This window comes from Lynx canadensis, chromosome B4 (assembly GCF_007474595.2).
Source record: "Lynx canadensis isolate LIC74 chromosome B4, mLynCan4.pri.v2, whole genome shotgun sequence".
NCBI classification, from domain to species: Eukaryota; Metazoa; Chordata; class Mammalia; order Carnivora; family Felidae; genus Lynx; species Lynx canadensis.
This window is the reverse complement of record NC_044309.1, coordinates 111047633-111071174: the sequence shown is the minus strand read 5'-3', so window position 1 is coordinate 111071174 and position 23542 is coordinate 111047633. Positions and strand designations below refer to the sequence as shown.

General features: G+C 41.5%; 1 protein-coding gene across 6 annotated transcripts in view; it reads left to right on the top strand.

Moving 5' to 3' along the window:
• The window catches only part of POC1B (POC1 centriolar protein B), a 97862-nt gene that overhangs the window by 20526 nt on the left and 53794 nt on the right, over positions 1–23542 (top strand). For all 6 annotated transcript variants that reach the window (XM_030323354.2, XM_030323351.2, XM_030323352.1 and 3 more), the window contains 2 exons: positions 1439–1610; positions 6772–6951. In XM_030323354.2, coding sequence (XP_030179214.1) covers positions 1439–1610; positions 6772–6951 — 352 coding nt within the window. The remainder of the gene's footprint in view (positions 1–1438; positions 1611–6771; positions 6952–23542) is intronic.

The following is a 23542-nucleotide window of genomic DNA, read 5'->3' as shown; positions in this document are numbered from 1 at the left end:
TATTATTAGTGAACTGTCTCCCCTATGATGTTGTGATTCCTTGAGGTAAGGGGTTCTGTCTTCTTTTTGTAGATCTTATTTGTAGCATAATACTTTAGAACTTAAATAGTGTAATGCTCATGATAATTCATTGTTTTCCCTATTTGGTCTCCCTTAGCTCCAGATAATTTAGACTTTGATATAAATATTTAATAATTTTATGAACTGTGGTGGAGCATCAACTTTTTGTATATTTTTTGAAAGGGGTAGTATACAGCATTATAGTTTGAAACTTTAAAACTCACTTTAACTTTTTAAAGTTAACTGGAAACAGTGCATACTTAAGTCCAATGAATTTTATCTATGACTAAAGAAGTGAGAAGGTTTTCAGTGACTTTATATTCTCTTTTAACAGTAATGCTAATTCTATTTCAAGTTTATAAAGTCGTATTTTTTTTTCTAAGATTCTGCAGTCTAGACTTAGTGATTCTCATTGACCTGGTTCCTATTATTGGGGTAATTTGGGGGCTACATGCATGTATAAAATTTGGTTTGGGGGCAAGAATTAGATCTAGCTTTCATTGGTTTATTTGTTCGTTCTTTGTCTAAGGTATTTATTTCCACCATTGATTGCATTTGTCTTTATTTCCTTAAAGCCTTAAGCTAATGTCTGACATACACAATTCTTTTATTAATTGTACAATGTCAGAGCAGAAAAAGATTTTCAAGACCACCTTTTCCAGCCATAAAAGACATCACTGGGTCAATTAGCAAAATTGGAAAATAGTTGGTAGATTAAAGTATTGTCAGTAATAAATTTCCCGAAGTTGATACTGCTATGGGTATGTAAGAGAACATCCTTATTCTTAGAAAACACAATGAAGTATCTAGGAATAAAGTCACCATGATAATGTATTCCCCACTGCTTGCTCTCTCTCTCAAAAATAAAATTAAATTAAAAAAAAAAGATCTGGCAAAGGGTATATTAATGTTCTTTATACTATTCTTATGTTTCCTCTTAAGTGTGAAATTATCTTCACATAAACATTTTTAAAAAATCATCATTCTCAGCTCTCTCAGGAAAAGCATTCAGTCTTCATGACACAGATGTTAAGTAACTTTCCCAGTTATCCTGAGAGTTAGAGACAGAACTACTCCTAGTCCCGAGGGCCTGTGTTAATGCTGCTATCTTCTAGTAAATAGTCATTGAGCTCCAGCCAGATGAAGGGACCAGTAATCCTGACTTGTGGCTGCATAGAACACAGCCAAGCTTGCACATTAGTGATGTAGCTTTGAGTTACTTTAAAAAATATTTTTTTCCATGACCTGGTCAGGCTTAAAAACCTCCAGCCCCTCTGTTACCTGGACATCGTGTTACTAGATCTCCTGTCCATTGTAATGAGACGTGCCTACATTCACATTTTAACAATCAGTGGTTTGTTCTTCTCTTTCTTCATAGCTACTGCTTCTTGGGATACGTTCCTCATGCTATGGAATTGCAAGCCACAAGCTAGAGCTTTCAGATATGTGGGTCACAAGGATGTGGTAACCAGCGTGCAGTTTTCCCCACTTGGAAACTTACTGGCATCTGCTTCAAGAGACAGAACCATTAGACTCTGGATTCCTGATAAGTAAGAGAAACAAAGTAACCTGATATACTCTGGATTTAGGCATGTGAAAGAAAATAAGCCTGGCTGTTCCTTCTGCACTGATCTAGAATGCCTGAACCCCCAGTTGCCTGTGCTGTTCTTAGTCTGAGTCACACGCGAGATGTACTGCCCTCGTCATAAAGTTAGCAAACTATTTCATACCATTTTTTCCTCATCTTTAACTCTGAATTATCTCTTCTATTTGAAACCTATTTCTAACCATGGAAATATGCTTCAGGTTTGTTTGTTTTTTTTTTTTTTTTTTTGGCAGGGGGATGGTTATCAATCCCTTTTATAAATCTGATGTAACCTTCACATTATCTCCCCAGAGAGATACACAATTACATATGTAACTGAAATTTTATAGTTATTAATCTACTATTGCCAGTTTGTGGATCTTCTGTGGGCCTTTGGATCTCTGTTAATCCCTGTGCCAGAACTATTCTTTGATGCATATAATTCATTATTGGGCTCTGGAGTTTTCTTGCTGAAGAAAGTTTCTGACAGATGTTTAAATCTGATTTGACAAATCATTATGACAAATCTCTCTGTTCGAGGCTTTTTAAATCCTAGCTGATAGCTTGTCTATTTTAAGCCATTATGGAGCCATGATCTTTTAAAAAGCTTTTGAACTTTTTTTTTGAACTCTTAATTATATGTTTTCAAACACACATGAACATAGAACAAATAGCACAACACTCCCTTCCCTCATACTCATCCACCAGATCCAACAGCTATCAGTTGTTTCACCCATCCTCCCCGCCCCCCCCCTTTTTTTTTTTTTTTAATTTTTTTTTTCAACGTTTTTATTTATTTTTGGGACAGAGAGAGACAGAGCATGAACGGGGGAGGGGCAGAGAGAGAGGGAGACACAGAATCGGAAACAGGCTCCAGGCTCTGAGCCATCAGCCCAGAGCCCGACGCGGGGCTTGAACTCACGGACCGCGAGATCGTGACCTGGCTGAAGTCGGACGCTTAACCGACTGCACCACCCAGGCGCCCCCCCCGCCCCCCTTTTTAGCTAGATTATTTTTAGAACAAATCCCACACATCGTATCATATCCCCCAATAAATATCTTAGAGGATAAGCATTTGAGCATTTTCCTTGGGTCTTTTGTGGCAGGATTTGATTTGTGGTATGTGACTGAACAGGCTCAGGCACTCCCAAATGAAAGTTCATGGGGCATCTTCATGGCAACGGACACTTTTTTTTTTTTTTTTTTGTGCCATCACCCAAGAGAATCTCCATGCTGAGAAATCTGAACATTACCCTAATGGTAGCACAAACTACTGAAGAGAAGTGACATGTTGTAATGACACTGTGGTGGCAATGTAGAGGGGAACTAGGAGGGAGGGAGACTGGTTTGGGGTCCAAAAGGGAAGATGTTTTCTAAAATCCTTAACTTTGGGGATTTAGGGCTAGTGGTTTTGCTGTGTTCAGCACATCACAACTTCAGGCTCCCAGTACTAATTCTAGGAACTCTCAGTGAACAAACTGTACAAGGGTAGATGAGCTAAAAGCACACTGAGTCATTATTTGTACTGGCTGATCCCAGTGCAACAGTTAGGCTTATGTAGATGTCTCTGTTTCCTCTTTCTAAATCAAATCGTATGGGGCCAGGGCAATCGTGGATTATGGCAGTGGGATGGAAGCTGGTATATCAGTTATTGCGGTTTAACAATCCTCAAAACTTAGCTTAATACAATAACTGTCATTTCTCATAATTTTGTGGATTGTCTGGGTGATTCTTGTGCCCCGTTTGATGTTGGCTTTACTCATGCAGCTTATTAAGCACCTCACTTATGTACCTGGGGCCTGGTGCTGGTTATTGGCTGGGGCATCCTGTCTTCCAGTGGCCTCTCTCCAGCAGGATAAGGACTTCTGACCATGTGCCAGCCGGGTTCTAGGACAGTAAAAATGGAAGCTGCTAGGCCCTTTGAAGGTCTAGGTCTGAAACTTCCACGGGGTCACTTCTGCCTCATGTTATTGGCCAAAGTAAGCCACAGCCAGCCCAGATTCAGAAAGAGGAGAAAGCGGTAGAATCTACCTCCTGGGAGGTGGGGGCGGGCAGTGTGTGTACAGGGATGAGAGGGATGCTGGCAGCTGTATGTGCAGACATTACGGCTGGTGACTGGCAGGCTGAGGAGGAATAGTAGGAGCAAGCGTGGAAGCAGTTCTGGCCTGGAGTTTGTCACAGTGGGCAGTCCAGAGAACTTGGGCTGAAAGCGAAGGCAAGTTTGTGGGAGGCAGAGAGCCAATGTCAAGGCAAGGTGGGGAACTGCTAACCAGTTAAACAGCTGCACAACAAACACAAGGCACTCCTTTCGTGGGTTTTTATATCCGGTTGAGACCGGATCCAGGGGTTGGACTAGGCTGTAGCCGAGAAGAAAACCCCTGAGAAAGAAGGCAAGCAGGAGAGGTTGCTGGAGTGTGGACTGTCTCCTGGCTTCCCAGTCACAGCAGATGCCAGTCTTGTCTTTGTTTTCTCTAGGCCAACCTCTCCTCCTAACTGCTACTCCTAGAACTTCCCCTTGAAACCTCACTGAACCAGGCTCTGAATGCTCCATCCCATTTCTTTAAATATCAATTTTTGTTTTTCCTGGAGTAATATATATTAGGTGATGGAGATTTTTTACCAGGTCACTTTTGCCTTCTACAGACCACTGGAGGGATAAGCCAGGATGGATCTAGGAAACTTTAAGTAGTGACTCTCACCAGTGGAATTCAACAAAATGTATCTAGCTTTTTTTATATGCCTGATATTGTGCTAGGGGCTGATCTTTAAAAAAATAAAAAATAAAAAAAAATTTTTTTAATGTTTATTTATTTTTGAGAGAGACAGAGACAGAATGCAAGTGGGTTAAGGGCAGAGAGAGAGAGGGAGACACAGAATCCGAAGCAGGCTTCAGGCTCTGAGCTGTCAGCACAGAGCCTGACGCAGGGCTCGAACACATGAGCTGTGAGATCGTGACCTGAGCTGAAGTCAGATGCTCAACCGACTGAGCTACCCAGGCACCCCTAAAAAAATTTTTTTTAATGTTTATTCATTTTTGAGAGAGAGAGAGAGAGAGAGAGGGAGAGGGAGAGGAACAGAGAGAGAGGGAGACACAGAATCTGAAGCAGGCTCTAGGCTCTGAACTGTCAGCACAGAGCCCCGTGACGGGCTCGAACCCACCAGTGGTGAGATCATGACCTGAGCTGAAGTCGGCCACCCAACCGACTGAGCCCACCCAGGTTCCCCACCCCCCCCTTTTTAGAATTAATTAATTTTTTTAATGTTTGGTGCTGGTCTTATAGGGATAAATAAATCATCATTCCTGTCCTCAAAAAAACTCACAGCTTAATAGAAGGGAAAGAGGTCTATTTTTTTTTAAGTACTGTATAATGTAATAAGCAAAATAGATGTAGCAGATAAGGAGCAATTAAGCCTGCCTGGGTTGCTCAAGGAGGTTAGGGTGGGGGAACTAATCCAGGGTGAGAAAAAGCAGGAAGTGCAAAGCCAGAGGTGTGTTTGAAGCTTGGGGACTGTTCTGAGTCCAAAGTTCAGTGTAACAGCCGGATGCCTTGTGGAAGAACTTGGTCACTGTACCTTTTCTTGGAAGGTAGCCCGTGACACATTTACACTGAGATTTACATGCTTAGAATATGCTTTTAGCGAGGGAATAAGAACAGTATGTAGGTGACTGGAGGGGATAAACGATTAGAGCAGGGAGACCAGTTAAGAGGCTTTCGCAAAAATCTAGGTAAAGGATACATAGGGTGTATCTATCTGAATGTAAGCAGAGCTGATGTGGAAGAGGAAGAATTGAAAGGATATCTGGCAAGTGATAGCAGTATTTCTATCACTAAATCGGTTTTGTCGACCTATTGGATGTGGGAGGAGAAGGGGGAGTGGTTGAGTATGATTTCCAGGCTCTGCAAATTCTGTTGCCTGATGTGTTTCAAACAGTTATGTATAAATACAACTTCCTAAATGGAAAAAAAAATTGCTAAGTCTGGATGTAGTATAAAGTGAAGTATCCGGGGGAAATTTGGAGTCCTGACACAAGTAGTATTTCCCAGATGCCACCTTTGAACTCCAGGGTGTCTGCTAGCCTGCCCCTGACTATTTTAACTTTTTTTTTTTTTTTTTTTCTGGTGTTTCTCCTAAATGCCACACATTATTTTCTCCATCTTTTCTTTCCTATTCTCCTTTTCCCATCCTAGCCAAGAAAAAAAAAAAAAAAGCAGCAGCTGAAATTTCAAAGTATTGAGAATTGGAATACAGTTGTTAACCACTTGTCCTTTGTTTTGCTTGTGGGTGTAAGATTGGGCCCTGGGTGAGCAAGGCCTCGGATATGCCCCAGGGGCTGAGTTCTCATTGCTGGTAGGTGGAAACTCCGGTGAGTCAGAGAGTGAGATTACCTAGAGACATTCTGTAAAGGGGGAAATGGCAGAAGGGATGTCTCTTCCTTCCCAGCCCAGACTGCCAGTCCACACAACTTCCACGTGACCCCAGTTTGAAAACACTTCCTTGGAGCTGTTCACTGAATTGATCTTAGCTTTTCTAGGTTGCAGGTTCCTTAAACTGTTTACTGCTATTTCTAGAGGAACAACAGGAACTTAAAATTCATGGTAGAGATTTGTCCAGAATATTGTTTCTGTAGCTTCTAATTAAAACAAAAACAGCAAGTGCATTTCTGGGTGGGACCATGAGGGTCTTTTCTTGTTAAGTATCAGTTGTGACTTCAGTGAATAAAACTAGCTTTAAAGAGGGTTGATAGGGGCGCCTGGGTGGCGCAGTCCGTTAAGCGTCCGACTTCAGCCAGGTCACGATCTCGCGGTCCGTGAGTTTGAGCCCCGCGTCGGGCTCTGGGCTGACGGCTCAGAGCCTGGAGCCTGTTTCCGATTCTGTGTCTCCCTCTCTCTCTGCCCCTCCCCCGTTCATGCTCTGTCTCTCTCTGTCCCAAAAATAAATAATAAAACGTTGAAAAAAAAAATTAAAAAAAAAAAAAAAAAGAGGGTTGATGAAGAAACTTTTCATACTTTCATCAGTTCTTTTACAGGAGTTAAACTGTTTTAAATGTTTCAAAGACTGTATACTGATTAGATATTGATTATACCTAAATCAAATTTTATAAATATTACACTGTTTATTTCCAGGAGAGGAAAATCCTCTGAATTTAAAGCTCATACAGCTCCAGTTCGAAGTATAGACTTTTCAGCCGATGGCCAGTTTCTAGCTACAGCTTCTGAAGACAAATCTATCAAAGTATGGAACATGTATCGCCAGCGTTTCTTGTATTCCTTGTACCGACATACCCACTGGGTACGCTGTGCCAAGTAAGTGTGAAGTTTCCTAATGAGATTTCCGCATTTTCTTTTTCCTGCTACGGTCTGTGTTTACCTCCCAACCCCCAGAAAAAGGGATCAAGGACAAATTCATTCATTCTTTCATTCAGCAAGTATTTGTCATGTGCCTGCCATGTGCTGGGAATAATAGTAAGCAAAACAGTCAGAACCCCCTACTGTCATGAGCTTCCATTCTAGAAAGGGGAGCTAGATAATAAACAGGTAGGAAAATGAGACAGTAGGTCAGATGGTGGTAAGTGCCGTGGAGAAAAAAACAGCTGGATTGGAAGAGGGCTGCAATTTTAAACAGCAACCGCCTCGCAAAGACAAGGTGGCCTTTAAGCAAAGATCTGACAGAGGGCAGGGGGTGAGGCTTGCATGTGTTTGGGAAAGGCCTGTCTCAGAGGAAACCAGTACAGAAGCCCTGGGGTGGGAGCTGGTGGCTGTTTGAAGACCGGCAAGGAGGCTGGTGTGGAGGAGAGTGTGGGGAAGCAACAGGAGCGCCGGGGAGGGAGGCTGCAGCTGGGTCGGGAACAGCTGATGGATGTTCTGAGCGACAGGAGATGCCACTGGAGCATGTGCATCTCTCTGACTAACATTTTATGGTTTTTTTTTTTTTTTTTTAACGTTTTTTATTTTTGAGACAGAGACAGAGCATGAATGGGGGAGGGGCAGAGAGAGAGGGAGACACAGAATCGGAAGCAGGCTCCAGGCCCTGAGCCATCAGCCCAGAGCCCGACGCGGGGCTCGAACTCACGGACTGTGAGATCGTGACCTGAGCTGAAGTCGGCCGCTTAACCGACTGAGCCACCCAGGCGCCCCTCTGACTAACATTTTAATGCGATGGTTCCGACTGCTGTGCGGAGAAAAGCTGTCAGTCAGGGCAGAAGCAGGGGATGTCGTTAGGAGGCTGTGTGCAGTAGCTCAAATCTAGCTTGGACCAGGGTGTTGGCAGTGGAGATTTCGAGAAGTGGTCGGATTCCACCTGCCATTTGCAGATACAACCAACATACTTGCTGTCACATTGGATGTGACAGGGAAGGAGGAACTAAGAGTGACTCCACAATCTGGCAATCTATTGGGACAAGTACTATTGTGTTACAATGTCAACTAACAGCCATGGAGCCCTTTCTATTTCCAAGAGACACCGCCTAAGTACTTAAAATAATTCCCTATCAGAACTGCCCTGGGAGAGTAGGGCTATTGTATGGGTTTTTTATTATTATTGTTTTAAATTTTTTTTTAGGGCTATTGTTTTTTTCCCCTGTTTTGCAGCTGAAGGAAGTGAGTTTCAGAGTTAAAGTTAGAACTTGTCTATTTGAAAGTGATAGAAGCCCAAAGAAATTATTTCTCTCCTCTCCAAGTTGTTAATTGGCTGATGTTTGGTGACCTTGGAGTAGAGAACCAGGGGCTGCAGGCCTCGAGAAAGACTGTCTACATTCCGGCTCTGGTGGTGAGGTCACTGCCAGCTCTAAGCCGAAGTCCTCATAGCTTTGCGACTGGACAGGAAAAGCTCCTACCTTCAGTTAGAAAAGAACTATGGGCAACTCTCAGCTTGGAACCCGTGCCCATCCCTTCACCAGGGAGTAAGATACCGTGGTTGTCACAGGTTAGCCAGGCACCTGACAGAGACCAGTCATCCCAGTCTGAGGGGTGAGAGGGCATACCAACCATGTGTTCTGGTGGTGGACAGAGAGGACAGCTCTTAAAAGAAGGGGGCTGGCATCGACGTGGTCCCCGGGGGGAAATTTGTGCAGGCTGCAGCCAGCCGACCGTGTGCACACTGTATGAAACAATGTGCCAGGCATCTTCAGCTCTGACGTGGTGGAGTGGTAGTGGGAGCCTCGCTCTGTCTTGCCTTCTACCCCGTGCTGCTGTCATCATGCTCTTAGTGGGACATTATTGTTCAGGTGTTGATTATAATCTATGGTAGTGAGTCTAAGAAGAAGACAAAAGGTTCTACTTTTAGCCAATAGTTTTTTTCTTCTAGAGTTGTCAGCTACTTTTGACTCTGGCCAAAAGAAATACAGAAAGTATTATTTCTATATATGCCTTATAGCTGTGTGGTCAAGAACATGGACCTGGGACCTAAATATATAGGTTAAAATTCCAGCCCCAGCACTTACCAGCTCTGTGACCTTTGGGAAAATTACCTAACTTCTCAGTGCCTTAGTTTTCTTACCTGTAAAATTAGGCTGATGATAATAGTAACCTGCCACACAAGTTGTCATGGTATTTAAGTGAGTACATATACATAAAACATTTAGAATCATGCCTCCCATGGAGTAATCACTAGACAAATCTTAACCATCATCCTCATCCTCATTGGACATCTCAATCTTGTTTTGTTTTTAAAGCTATTATATAACTTGAGTTGATAATTTTTTCCCACCTAAGGAGGTGACATATGTGAAGGTCCCAAGAGGCTGGTCAGATCACTTGTATTTATGTATTAAGTGATGTACACAGAGATCTATCATCTAGTGGATCAATCCCAGAGAACAGACAGAGGCACAAAAAGCTAGGCCAAGTACTGGGAGTCATTATTTAGCCCCCACTAGGACTGACTCTGGAGATGTTTGGCAAAGACACTGGTTTTTGTTACCTTTATCAGGTGGCTCAGCAAAAGCAAAACCATTGAATGAGAGCCATTATTTATCCAGTGGGTCCCTATGTGTCTGTTTTCTTCCTGAAATAATTTAAGGTGGTTTATAATAAATGCCATACAACTAGAGGGAATGAAGAGACATTTCTATGTAGAACTGTGTCACCTTGGGTAGTGCAAATTTGGCGGGTTTAGCCTGAGTTTCCTGCAACCAAGGGATTGATGGAATGATGGTGGCTGACATGTCTTCATGTTTTTAAACAAAAAGGAATCCCGACAAGTTGTTCAGATAAGAGAAAATTTTTCCTGTAGAAGATTCTAGGAGATATTTTATTCCTTGTCCTTGTACCGAAGCATGTATGTATAATATAAATGCTAAAGAAGGGGCGCCTGGGTGGCTCAGTCGATTGAGCGTCTGACTTCAGCTCAGGTCATGATCTCCCGGTTGGTGAGTTTGAGCCCCACCCCACCCCACCCCCTTCGGACTCACTGCTCTCAGACTGTCAGTGCAGAGTCTGCTTCAGATCCTCTATGCCCCACCCCTGCTTGCGCTCTCCAGTTTTTTTAAAATAAATGTTTTTTAAACATTTAACATAAAAATAAATGTTTTTTGAAAATGCCTAAGAAAAGGTATTGCTACTGTAAGAGGAATGTATAAAAGGTTGAAAAGGTCACCAATAATATAAAATTTTGGTCTTCAAAATATTCCTTTTATTTTTTTTTGGTCAGTCTTTCAAAGTTTTTATTCTTTTTTGTTTGTTTTGGGTTTTTTTGTTCCTGCTTTGTACCACATGTCTGTGCTGCGTGTCAAGTAAGTAGAAATGAGAACTGCAGTCTTAGCCTCAAGGAGCTTTTCTGTTTTATGGTTCAATGGAAACAAAACACATACAAAATAAGTATAAAATGACGTCTCCTATGGGAAGATGATGCACAAGGGGTAAGGGCAGTGGGGCATTGAACTGGACTTGTGTGAGGAAACGCCAAGGAGGACATTGCAGGCCCAGCACTGAGGGACGGACAGGAGAAGAAGAGGCTTGCAGCCGTCTCGTCAGATGGGGACTGGTGGCCAGCCACTCACAGAGGGAAGGAGCAGGAGTAAGCTCTGTGGCCTGGGAAAATGTTTTGTGCTCTGGGAATGTTAAATTTTCAGCTGTTGCCTGGCACAGGAAGTAAAGTGGGATGAGGGAGAGGAAAGTTGGGGAAGGCTCAGGGCCATGGGTGTTTTGAAAAGACTTTGGACTTCATCCTCCAAGTAACACGGAGACACTGGAGGGCTTGGGATTGGGAAGAAGCATGATCATTCCTGAGCTCTTTGTAAAATGCTCTTACAACCCACAGCATGACTGCTTTAGATGGTTGGCGTGAGATAGGTCAGGATTCACATGCCTGCCACATCGTTACCCTCGGGCGAGTTAGTCCATGGCTCTCAGCCTCAGCGGGAGGTGAGGGTAACGAGGCTTCTCAACTGGACTGTTGTGAGGATGAGAAATATAGTGTTCAGGACTGCGTGACGCCACAAGCCTGCCCTACCTCCCGCTGAGTAACTTTAGGGAGAGACTTAGGAACTGGGGAAGGGCCCAGCATTTGGTTTTAAACCTCTCATCAATTAGAGAGAAGACAGTGGTGGAACCCTGCACTTCTGTCTGCTTAGCATCTGTTCTGTTTTCTGGTGACGGTGCCCAAGCATTCCCTGAGCTTTCCCTGAGCCCTCCCCTACAGTCCCTCTGTATGTGTATAGGTACTGGTGTGGCCTGATCTCCAGTCCCAGAAGAGGGCATTCAGCTCAGGCTTGCCATCCAGAACAGGGCATCTCCCTCCTACAGGAGTTAGTGAGTCTTGTTAGAAAAGCAGGCCTTTCCCCTGAGATTGCTACTTTAAGCTTCTTCTTTTTTTTTAGTTTATTTATTTATTTTAATAATCTCTACACCCCATATGGGGCTCGAACTCATGACCCTGAGATCAAGAGTCTCGTATTCTTCCGACTGAGCCAGCCAGGCACCCCTTGGGCTTATTGAAACCTGTGGTTACTGAGGGACACCGTTGGCTAACAGTTGACCTGAGAGTGGTGCTGATTCAGGGGACAGCAGAGCTGTGAGCTTGAGAAGGAAAGAATTGCTATCTGATTACATGGTATGGTTTCTGGATACAGTTATACCTGGTTTTATTAACATGTGTTTGTGTGTGTGTGTGTGTGTGTGTGTGTGTGTGTGTGTGAGAGAGAAATGAGCCTTAAAAATTCTCTCACTTTAAAAAAATTTTTTTAATGTTTATTTATTTTTGAGAGAGAGAAAAAGAGACAGAGTGTGAGCAGAGAAGGGGCAGGGAGAGAGGGAGACACAGAATCCGAAGCAGGCTCCAGGCTCTGAGCTGTCAGCACAGAGTGCAACGCGGGGCACAAACTCACGAACTGTGAGATCGTGACCTGAGCCGAAGTCGGGCACTTAACCGACTGAGCATCCAGGCACCCCTCTCTCACTTTTTTTTTTAAGAGGCACTTTCTGTAAGATTTGATAGCAGAACAGAGTTTGGGAAAAGTGGGGGTTATTCTCACATCCAGTGATGTGCACTCAAGACATCTGTTTTATCTTCACCCCCAGTGCCACAGTCTTAGTTTTAGCATCAGGGGCTCTCATAGACACTTTTGCAGTAACCTCCTAAATGGTCTTCCTAACTTCAGATTTGCCCCATTCTCCCACCCTCACCCACCCCCACCCCCCCACCGCCCTGCCGCCTCCAAAGAGACCTTTGTGAAATGCAAATCTGGTTGTACTGTTCTCAGGTTAAAGCTATTGGTGACTCCTTGCCCTGGCTTGTCTGCTCTGCCTTCCTGTCACAACTTTGTCTTTGTCCCCTTCCCCATCCCCTTCTTGCAGCTATACTGAGATCCTGTGTGTGATGCTCTGCTGCGTTCTGTGCCTTTTCCAAGTGCTGCCCGCTGTGCCTGGAATGCCCCCGAATCCACCACCCCTTTCCCCATGCGGCTCTGCAGCTCTCCTTCCAGGAAGTGTTGACGGTTCTCCCAGGCCCCACTTATTACGAGTCCTCTATGCCACTGAATTGTCTTGCTTATGAGGTCCTGTCTGCTTAGGCCTCTCTTCCCTATTAGACTTTGAATTGTAAGTATTTTGTTCAGATTGTATTCTCTTGACAGGCCCTGTTCGAAATTCTGTAGATACCATAGAAAGCAAAACAAAACTCCCAGTCTCGTGGAGCTCCTTCTACCAAAGGGAGATAGACAATTAAAAAATGTACTAGTGATATGTGCCCTGCAGGAAAATACCGTGGAGTCACAAGGTAGAGAGTGATGGGGTTGGCAGGTGCTCCTTTACACACGGCTCAGGGAAGACATCCCTGCTCAGGTGACTCTGAAGGGAGGGAGCTGATGAGGTGGGTGTGAGGCAGAGTCAGACGGTGTGAGAAGCACTACAGTGTCATGATGGGGTGGGGAAGTCTCAGAGGAGTTGTGCAAAAATGTGGGTTGAATGAATCAGTGAGGGGTGTGCAGGTAGTTTTGGTAGGAGTTTTCCAGGGGCTTCTTCAAGGAAGAGTCATTTCTGTGGATTTTTAATATCGAAGGTAGGAGGACTGTACATGCATGTTAAGAAGGAGAATGTTTATGGGGCTTCACTGTTCCGTTTCGGCCGATCCCTATTCAGATTGACAATTTTGTACTGAGCTTGCCTACTCTTAATGGAATGCCTTTATCTCTCTGGTGCCTTGTGGTTCTGTTCTTTTGTTTTTATCTGTTCTTTTCTTACTGTTTGGCATCAGTGATTCATGCGAAACTCTTCCGAGGTCTCTCTGGAGGAATGTTCTTTGATAAATAATTTGGTTAAATCGAATGGGTAAGGATTTCATCTTCTTGGCAACTTTCCATATGTGTGCTCTACAACATGTTTAGAGATTCTTCCTCATGTGTTTATTGTAATCTTTTTCTCCTTGGCTCATGCTACTGTAGTTAGACAACAGGAGCATTGAGAGGGCCCAACTGACCACTCAGGCCCACTCAGGCCAGCTGACAGTCTGCAGTGTTTGTCTTCCTGTGAGAACTTAGCCTTGCTAGGGTCAGCCCAGTTCAGGACTTTCTTCCAAAGTTCTGAAGGCCCATTTTCACTTTTTACTCAGAGGTGAGAATGCTCAGGGGGCACTGAGTCATGCTTAATAAACTTAGGAGAGTCTGAAACATAAGCCAGATGCCAATTTATTTATTTATGACAACAACACTAACTTTCAAAGGGACTAGAATGTTTGTCTGTCTCAGTCAGGGCCTTCCTCCTTCACTGACAGAGTGAGAACAAGAGCTCGATGGGCCCTGGAATGAAAGCAAGAAAGTTTGTTGAAAAAACAAAATCTTGATGGACAGTTTTCTCAGGTTTGAATAGAGCAATGGGGCCATCTCTGCCACATGCACACACCTGCCAAGGAAACTGCATGATCAGCTGGTTGGGTGCCCCCTCCCCCAGGCCAAGCAGGAGACACACTGACGACTCTTGCCTCTGGCGGTTGCTGGGTGCTTCCTCTCTGGTAACAAGTGCTGCAGTACAGTTGATTGGATTCAGCAGAGAGGCAGTGCCCTATAGTACAGCTCCCTCGCATATGATCCTGGGAACACGCCTCAATCTCTCCGAGCCTTGCTTGGTCTGCTCTCCTATAAAATGGGTACAAAGAGGTACCTTCCTCATAGAGTCTTCGTGAAAATTAAAGTGAATGAATATAAAGTGTCAGTTCATGTCAGCTATTAACTCCCTCATATTCCATTTTTTTTTTTCTTCCTCAGATTTACTGGAGTCACCAATTAGGTTGTGTTCCCAAGTCATTTCGCACATTTGCACACAGTGTTTGGGGTTGCTACTACAAGTAGCTACTATTTATCCATTGGCTGTACTTCATGTATTTAACTATCAGAGGGTAACTTTATTTCTAAATACTTGGGTCTGAAAATCTCTGCCTTTTAATTGGAGAGCTTAACCCATTTATATTTATGTAACTCTTCCTATGCTTAGTTTTAAGTCTACCATCTTACTCTGTGTTTTCTATTTGTCCCATTTGTTTATTTCTTTCTCCCTTTCTTTTGGATTACTTATTTCTTAGTATCCCATTTTATCTCCTCTTTGGGCTTTTTAGCTTTATTCTTTGTCTTGGGTTTTTGTTTAGTGGTAACCTCTAGAAGTTACAGTCTTAATATATCCTTACATATATCACATCTTAATACATCCTTAATATATCACAGTCTACTTTTGAATTAATTTGTGCAGTTTTATATATAATATTAGAACTTATAAAAGTTCTAATGTCAGAACTTAGAAAAATTTATCTCCAATTTCCCAATTCTTAACAGTTTTACATCTGTATATGGTATGAGCTCGCAATTCATTTCTTTTAAATAAGAAACAAAAAAGTCTTTATATTTGCCCTCATATACTTTTCCAGTGCTCTTTAAACTAGATCCAAGTTTCCACCTGGTATCATTTCCCTTCAACCTAAAAAACTTCAGGTACTATTTCTTGTAGTGTGGGTTTCCTGGTGATGAATTCTCTCTTTTTGTGTATCCATTTTGATTTATCTTATCTTATCTTATCTTGAGAGAGAGGGAAGGCACAAGTTAGGGAGAGAAATACTCTTAAGCAGGCTCCATGCCCAGTACAGAGCCTGATCTCAAAACTGTGAGATTATGACCTGAGCTGAAATCAAGAGTTGGACCCTCAACTGAGCCACCCAGGCACTCCTGTTTATCCTTTTTTCTTTTTTTTTAATATGAAGTTTTATTCATATATGGAAACTAAACACTACAAAAAAGGGCAATCATGGGCCCTTTGGAATCAGACAAGAAACATGATAAAAATTTTTCCAAAAATTCTTATACAATCATTTGTATGAGAAATAGCTATTTTTGATATGCCCTGTTTATCCTTTTTAAATGATATTTTTGCTGAGATGTAGAATTCTAATTTAGTGGATACTTTTTCTTTTAGGACTTAGGGGATGTCCTTTCATTGTCTTCTGCTTTGCATTTTTTCTTTTTTTTTTTTTCATGTGAAGGCAGCAGTCATTTTTATTGTTATTCTCCTATATGTAATGCACCTTTTTTTTTTTTTATAGCAATCTGACTGTAATGAGCCTACCTATGGTTTTGTATATTTTTCTCATGGTTTATGGAACTATGTGGATATAAGGATTGATATTTTTATCACATTTGGTAAATTTTTGTTTATTCTTCATATATCTTTCTGCCCTCATTTCTTTCTCATCTTTTTCTGGGATTCCAAATTCACATGTGTTGAATTTTGATATCATCCCATAGTTTTTTGAGGCTTTGCTTATTTTCTCAAATTTTTTTTCTCTTTGCGCTTCAGTTTGTATAGTTTCTATTGGCCTATCTTCAGCTTCCCTGGTGTTTCTGTTCCAGCAATGTCTAATCTACTGTAAGCTTACCCATTTCTCTGATGAGATTCCTCATTTGCTTGTTCATTATGTCCATCATTTCCTTTAAATCCTAAACATATTTATAATCATTGTTTAAAGTTCTTGTCTGCTAATTCTAACATCTATGTCCTATCTAGGTCAAGATTCTCTGCTTCTTTGTATGTCTTGTGATTTTTTAAAAATTGTGTGCCCACTTGTTGGGAGGAACACTGGGTGTTGTATGGAAACCAATTTGACAATAAATTTCATATTAAAAAAAAAAATAAAATAAAATTGTGTGCCCAAACATTGCTAAGTGAGAACATAAAGTACTCTATCATCTCTAAAAAGTGTTGAGTTTTGTTCTGGTAAGCAGTTAACTCTTTGATGGCTCAACTAGATTCTCTTGAGGTTTGGATTTCGACTGTTTTAGAGTAGCCTTAACACTTGGGCTATAGTACTAGTGGCCTTTCTGGGGCTGCCACCAAATGTCTGAAGCATTCTGCAAAATCTGCCCAGAACTTGAACATCTCTCAGTTCAATGTAACCTCTGGCATCTTTGTTCAGCTCATAGTCTCCAGTGGTTGTTCTCTGCCAAGCCTTTTTGCCCAGAGCATTAGCAGCTTTGTTTTTGACCAAACTCAAGGGGCCTCAGAGGCAGATTTTTTTTGGTTTCTGCTCTTCATAGCTCCTCTCTCACACCCTGTCTTCAAACTTCCAGCCCTTTAGCCCAGTTCTGCATTCTGATTTTTGTTTCCTCTGCTCAGTTGGACTGCTGCTGTCTCCTTGGGCTCTATGTCTTTGTGCCATGGTTTGGAAAATACTCCTGGGTAGAAATCTGGGATAGGTTTGGTGTTCGCCTCGTATGTGTTATCTGCCTCTCACGATTCACAACTGTGTGCTATCTCTTCTCCGGTGCCTGAAAACAGTTGCTTCATATATTTTGCCCAGTTGTATGATTGTTTATAGTAGGAGAATAAGTCTGATAACCATTAATCCCTCTGTCTAGAACTTCTGTCAAAGGAATTTATTGGAGCCTACCAAGCCATTTCAGAATTCACATGGGTGAGTTAAACGTGTAAGAATAGCCAACAAAAAAAATGACAAGAAAGAGAATAAGAAGAAACTTGTCCAACCAGCTGTCAGAACACAGTATAAAATTATAGAAGTGGGGTGCCTGAGTGACTCAGTCGGTTGGGCATCTGACTCTTGATCTTGGCTCAAGTCATGATCTCCTGGTTTGTGAGTTCAAACCCTGTATTGGGCTCTGTGTTGGCAGTCTGGAGTCTGTTTGGGATTCTGTCGCTCCCTCTCTCTGCCCACCCCCCCTCCTTGTGCACATGCATGTGCTCTTTCTCTCTCCCTCTCTCTCTCTCAAAATAAATAAATAAATAAACTTAAATAAAATAAAATTATAGAAATTAAAATATGGTGATAATTGTATAATATTAGGAAAAAAAGGTCATAGAAAGACTAGAAGCATAGCCATGTATGTTTTATGATAGATGATATTTCCAATCAGTGGGGAACTGGATGGACTGTTTAATATAAAGTTAAAACAACTGGATTTCTGTTTGGAAAAATATGTGGGATTTCTATTGCATACCATACATTTACCAAATTTGTAGATGAATTAAACAACTAAACATTAAAAATTGTTCAAGTGATACTGCTCTTCCTCCTGATATATGAGCAGTGTATTGAAATGAATGTAGAGGGTTAGCAGAGCAATTGTTTTTCCCTTTAGTATTTGAATTTTAAACATACACCGTGGACTTAAGTAATTAAAATTCTGTGTCTGTCTGTGTTTAGTACTTACCATAAGTTTGTTCTTGGAGCCTCGACCTATTCTCTGTGGCATAGAGATGGTGCCTATTCGTGTAGGAGGTGATGAATAACTAGCTATGTTCTTTGGAGTAGTGTCGTTTATGATGATACATTTTAATTCACAGAAATATTTTTAAGATATGCTGTCTATTGGAAAATATATTCATGCTTTTAAAATATAAATTAGTATAGTCTTTTTAGAAATCAATTTGCAAACTATATCAGATGTCTTTGGTGCAGTGACTTCACAACTGGAAATGTATTCTAAATACCCTTTTGTATGCAAAAGAAAAAGCTTTGTATTCAGAGGTATTGCTTTCAGTATAATTTATAATGGTGAGATATTGGAAAGAACCAATTTTCCAAATAAAACTATTTCAAAAAATTTATACTATTATGTAGCCATTAAAAGGAGAGTATATGCAAGTAATAACATGAAAATGTTCATGTTGGGGTGGGGAGCAAAATTCAGAACTCTAGATTATAATATAAAAGATAAAGTACCTGTCATACGTACAATGGTTAAGTGTGATTTTGAGTGATGGCACTATGGACTGTTTTTTTACTTACTGTATTTTCCTTTTTTTAACATTAAATTTTTCTTTAATGACTAATGAAGAAAACATTGATCATTATATATATATAATGTTATCTTTTTTTAGTGGCAAAGAAATTTTCTAATAGGTAAAATTATTATAGCCCTGTATTTTTTAAAATAATGTATATTCTTGGATAATGTGTGCTTTTTTATAGTGTCCTCAATCAAAAATAAGTAGAGGCTATTGAGCCAACTTGTCCAACATTATTGCTTTTCCAGGATTAATTTTTAGGGGAAAAGTCTACCTTTAATTTTCAGTTGTTGGTAGTGTTACAAGTGATCTTTGACCATCTGAATTGCAGAGATTTTTCTTTGTAGTGGCAAGAGATATATACATATAATACATATATGTATGTGTGTATGTATATATATAATCGACCTTACCATTTTAACCATTTTAAAACATACAGTTAGATGTCATTAGGCATATTCATGCTGCGTAACAAACTGTAGCTTTTAAACAGCAGCTTTCATTGGCTCTAATATTAAGTTAAACCCAAATATCTTAAACAAATTTTTTAACTGTCTTAAATGTTTCCTAGGGACCTACTCCGTGCCATGCACGGTGTCTGGGGATGCAACAGTGAACAAGACAGACATGGTTTCTGTCTTCTTGGAGCTTACATGTGTTGGGGAAGTAAACAGAATGCTTGATTGCAAGGATGACCTAAGTATGAACCGGAGCTACTCTAAGACCACATGCTGAGGAACTAACCTACTGGGGGTCAGGGGGTGGCAGTCTGGAAGCCTTCCTGAGGAAGTGACACTGAGCAGAGACTTGCAGGATGAGTAAAATCTTCTTATGTATTTTAAACTAGATAAAGAGTAGGGGGCAGCATTTGAGGCGCAGGGAACAGCACATGAGGAAATGCCCGAGGCAGGAGCAAGGACCTGAGAGAAGAGGGGTGTGTGCCAGGAAGAGTAGGGTGATAAAGGGACCGGAGGGCAGACCCCAAGGACCTGGTAAGCAGTGGTAAGGATGCTAGGCTTTTCACCAAGGGAAATGCAAAATCATCAAAGGGTTTTAATCAGAGAAATGGGATTCAGTGTTTAAAGATCACTTTTGTTGCTTGCGGAGGATAGAAGACATTGGTTCCCACTGTGGTTTGAAGAGGCAGGAACTGATGTGTGGAGTGTGGAGGTGTAGAGGAGGAAGAGGCACAAAGCATGACTCCTAGGCTTCTGGCCTGAGGGACTATTTGCTGAGAAACGGCACACTGGAGAAGGACAGTTTAGGGAGGAAGACGATGAGTTCAGATTTGGACAAGCTCAGAGTTGGAGGTGCCTGCAGGATATCCAAGAGGAGACGCCCAGTAGGCAGTTACACTTATGGGTGGAGATCCCAGGAGAGAAGTCTGGGCATATAAATGGTAAATGACCCAACAAATAATTAACATGTTTCATGGCATACTTAAATCTTTTTATATCTCTTTCATCTGCTTTCTGTCTCTCAGCAGCTGTAGGAATGAATCCTGTTACTGCAATTAACAGATGGGTTCTCTTCTGATGCTGACCAACACTTAAAAAAGTATAAATGTTTTGCTTATTGCCTTGAACTTCACCTTCAGTGTGTAAACACAGAATCCCACCAAAGCAAACTCTGAGACTGCCAATATATTTTTTTAATGAGTCTATGAAAGTTTAGTTCTGAATGCAGTCCAAACACCCTCATTATACAAATAGAAAACAGTGGCCAGTGTGGTTTTGAATTTCACAGGGTTACATAGCCGGACAGTTGCAGAATTGGCCCTAGAATTCAGGACCGTGTACTGACTGGGCAGTCTATTTCCACTACTTTTTACTGCTTCCCCCTCCTATTGAATAGCTGCTGGCTTCAAAGTCCAATTACTAATTATTTATTTCTCAGTAGACATGGAACAGTGCCTACTCTGTTTGGTGTCAGAAGCCTGAGGGCTGGAAATGTTTTTTCTATAGAACATTTATTCCAATGATAAGAGATTTCCAAAGGAAGTTTTTGGTTTCTTATGAAAGCACTTTGAAACTTCTCATGGTTCATGGACCCCTTTGGCTCTCTAATATGTGAATAGCTCTATGGCTGTGCATATGGTAATACAATTTTACATACAGTTGCAGGAACTCCATAGATTCCAAGTTAAAGAACTCCTGTTATGTCACTGGGCTATTCTCAATGACCTGTGAACCAGTTTTTCTAGAAAGAAGTTCAGTAGTTTCCTGATTCTCTCAAATAAGTACCAGTATATTTAAGAGATTGAACAGTGGTTCAATTAACTTCCCAGATGCCTTACAGACAGTTCCTGTCTGATCATCTGCCAGTCACTATTGACTAATATAATGTCTATCTCTATGACACACTTTCTGGAAGTTTTAAAAGGTAGTCGAGTGGTGCTGAATTAGAGAGAAATCTGGTGATGTCTCAGTAGAAATTTTATATCCTCTTAACACTCTTAAAATTGATAACCCAGTTAGATGTTGCTTAAGTCCTGACAAAGGAAAGGACTGTCCTTTACTGACCGAAGTCAGGGCAAAGAGAAGCCTCTTTTATTGGTGCCAACCTATTTTTGATGTATCTAATTCAAAATAAAAGGAGAGAAGAGAAGATACAAACCACCAGCCTCACTTATAACCCTTCCCAAGGCAACCCCCCCCCCCCACAAAACAAAACAAAACAAAACACATATATAGAGAACATATGCAGGCATTATAACGTGGTGTCCGGAGGAGGGGGACAGCCTTAATCTCCAGTCCCCCTTTGGTCATGTTGAGCTGGGGTAGAACACCCCCCACCCCACCCCTCCCCAGGTTCTTCCCCTCCTTTCCCTCCACTTATCTGACTTTTGCATCCCCTTCATTTCTTTAGTACCTAGAAGTTCTCCGGGGCTATAGCCCTTCCTGCTCAGGATGAATTTCTAGCCGGCCAAGATACCCCCTTTTCTTTATTCACAAGTTTCTTTAAAATCCTGTTGCTTCCGTGGAACTTCTGTTGACAAATTGGCACCTTTGTGTTTCAAACTCTTTTCTTAGCACTATCTAAAATGCTGCTGTGTGCCCTTCCTAGAGTGCAAACGTCATGAAGGCAGGGATCTTACCAGTCTCATTCATGAACACTGTATTCCAGTTACCCAGGACAGGGCCCAGTGCCTGGTTTTGGAGGTATAAAATATTTGAATCAATGAATATGTTCCCCCATAAACTCCCCAAGGACACTGACAACGTATGGCAGCAGAGGCCGGTCTTTATTAAAGGATAGTCTAGTGGTTAGCCTGTCAGGTAGAGCCCAGTCACCTGGCCTCCTAAGAGCACTGCCTCATGGTTTCCCTCCACTTTAGAACTTTCCGTGGTTACCCAGAAGCCACACTGAACTTCTGTGCTCTAAATAATTTAGCCAGTTGAAGAAAGTTGCCTTTCTGTCAGGGACTTAAGCAGAGTGACCGAGAGGTTTGGCTGTGGAACCGGACTGCCTGGTTCAAATCTTCCTGCTGTGTGACTGTGGCAGTTTACCGATCCCTTTATGTGCCTTGGTTTATTCGCCTGTGATACGAGGCGACCAGTAGCACCTGTTTAGTAGGATTATTTTGAGGATTAAACAAGTTGTTATAGGTGATGTGTTAAGAACCATTCTCGGACATGTGTGCTCAATAAATGTAGGCAGGATAATGATAATGGAGGTGGTGGTATTTGGCCAATAATGTCGAAGTTGAGTATTTTTATACTTTGTTTTTAATTTGATCACTTCATCTTTATATTAAACATTTCTTTTATCATGGCTTTCTTAAAATGTAAGGATCAAGTAATCTCTTAGAAATACTTATTTAAAATACTCACATTAAGTGATTTCTAAAAGGTAACTTGTTGGGGCACCTGTGTGACTCGGGGTTAAACGTCTGACTCTCGATTTCAGCTCAGGTCACGATCTCACAGTTCGTGGGATCAAGCCCCATGCTGGGCTTTGTGCTGACAGTGCAGAGCCTGCTTGGGATATTCTCTCTCTCTCCTTCTCTCTCCCCCTCCCCCACTAATGCTCTCACTCTCTTTCTCTCTCAAAATAAATAAACATTAAAAAAAGATAACATTAAGAAACAGTTTGAGGGGCGCCTGGGTGGCTCAGTCGGTTAAGCGGCCGACTTAGCTCAGGTCACGATCTCGCCGTCTGTGAGTTCGAGCCCCGCGTCGGGCTCTGTACGGACAGCTCAGAGCCTGGAGCCTGTTTCAGATTCTGTGTCTCCCTCTCTCTGACCCTCCCCTGTTCATGCTCTGTCTCTCCCTCTCTCAAAAATAAATAAAACGTTAAAAAAAAAAAAGAAACAGTTTGATTCTATGTATTAGTTGCATTACTATGTATTATTATATTTTCATAAGGATACTGAGCAGGTTTTTCTTCCCTGGTCTGTATAACATATGCTTCATCTACTTGAAGCCTTTCTATAATACTGTCCTTCATATGTTAATCTTTCTCACATATTTTCTGGAGGAAAAGATTAATAACATACTATGTTATTATAAAATCAAACTGAACTACCCAGCTCGGAAGACATTTTCTTGCAAGGTTACTTGCCCGAATTTAAAAGATTATTTCACAAAGAACTTAATTACGTTCCTATGTCCCTTTTTTTATATGGTAAATCCATAAATGACAGATTCAAAGTTTCTGTCAGGAAGAATTATTTTTAGGTTAGCCTTAAGAACAGAGAGGGAGGAGAGGAGTGAGAGAACACGAAACACCCCTTCAATTATAATCCACACCCTTAACTGATGACCTTTATAGTAATCTGGGCATAGAGGGAAAGTACAAATAAAGTGAAACATAATTGGTCTATGACCTAAGTCTGTCGTTTTTTGTTATTACTAAAATATTAATAATAAAAAAACTATTCATAGTTTCCCAATGGTCTAAAAATTTTCAGTTTTTTTTTTTCTTGGTCTTCTACTCTTCTGTTTTTCTCCTACCACTTAGGGGAAAAAGAACGAACTTTGGAAAGATTCTTAAAGGAAGAGAGTGCATAAAAACAGTAGATGAAATGTCTGAGAATGCACTCATTTGTTTTTAATGGGACATGTGGATGATAGGTGTGTCCATGAATCAGGACCTTCAGTTCTGTATAAATGAGCTATCCACTGGAGATTTAGGGCCTCCCAAGGTCCAGGAAACTACAGGCTTGGGGAGTTGATGC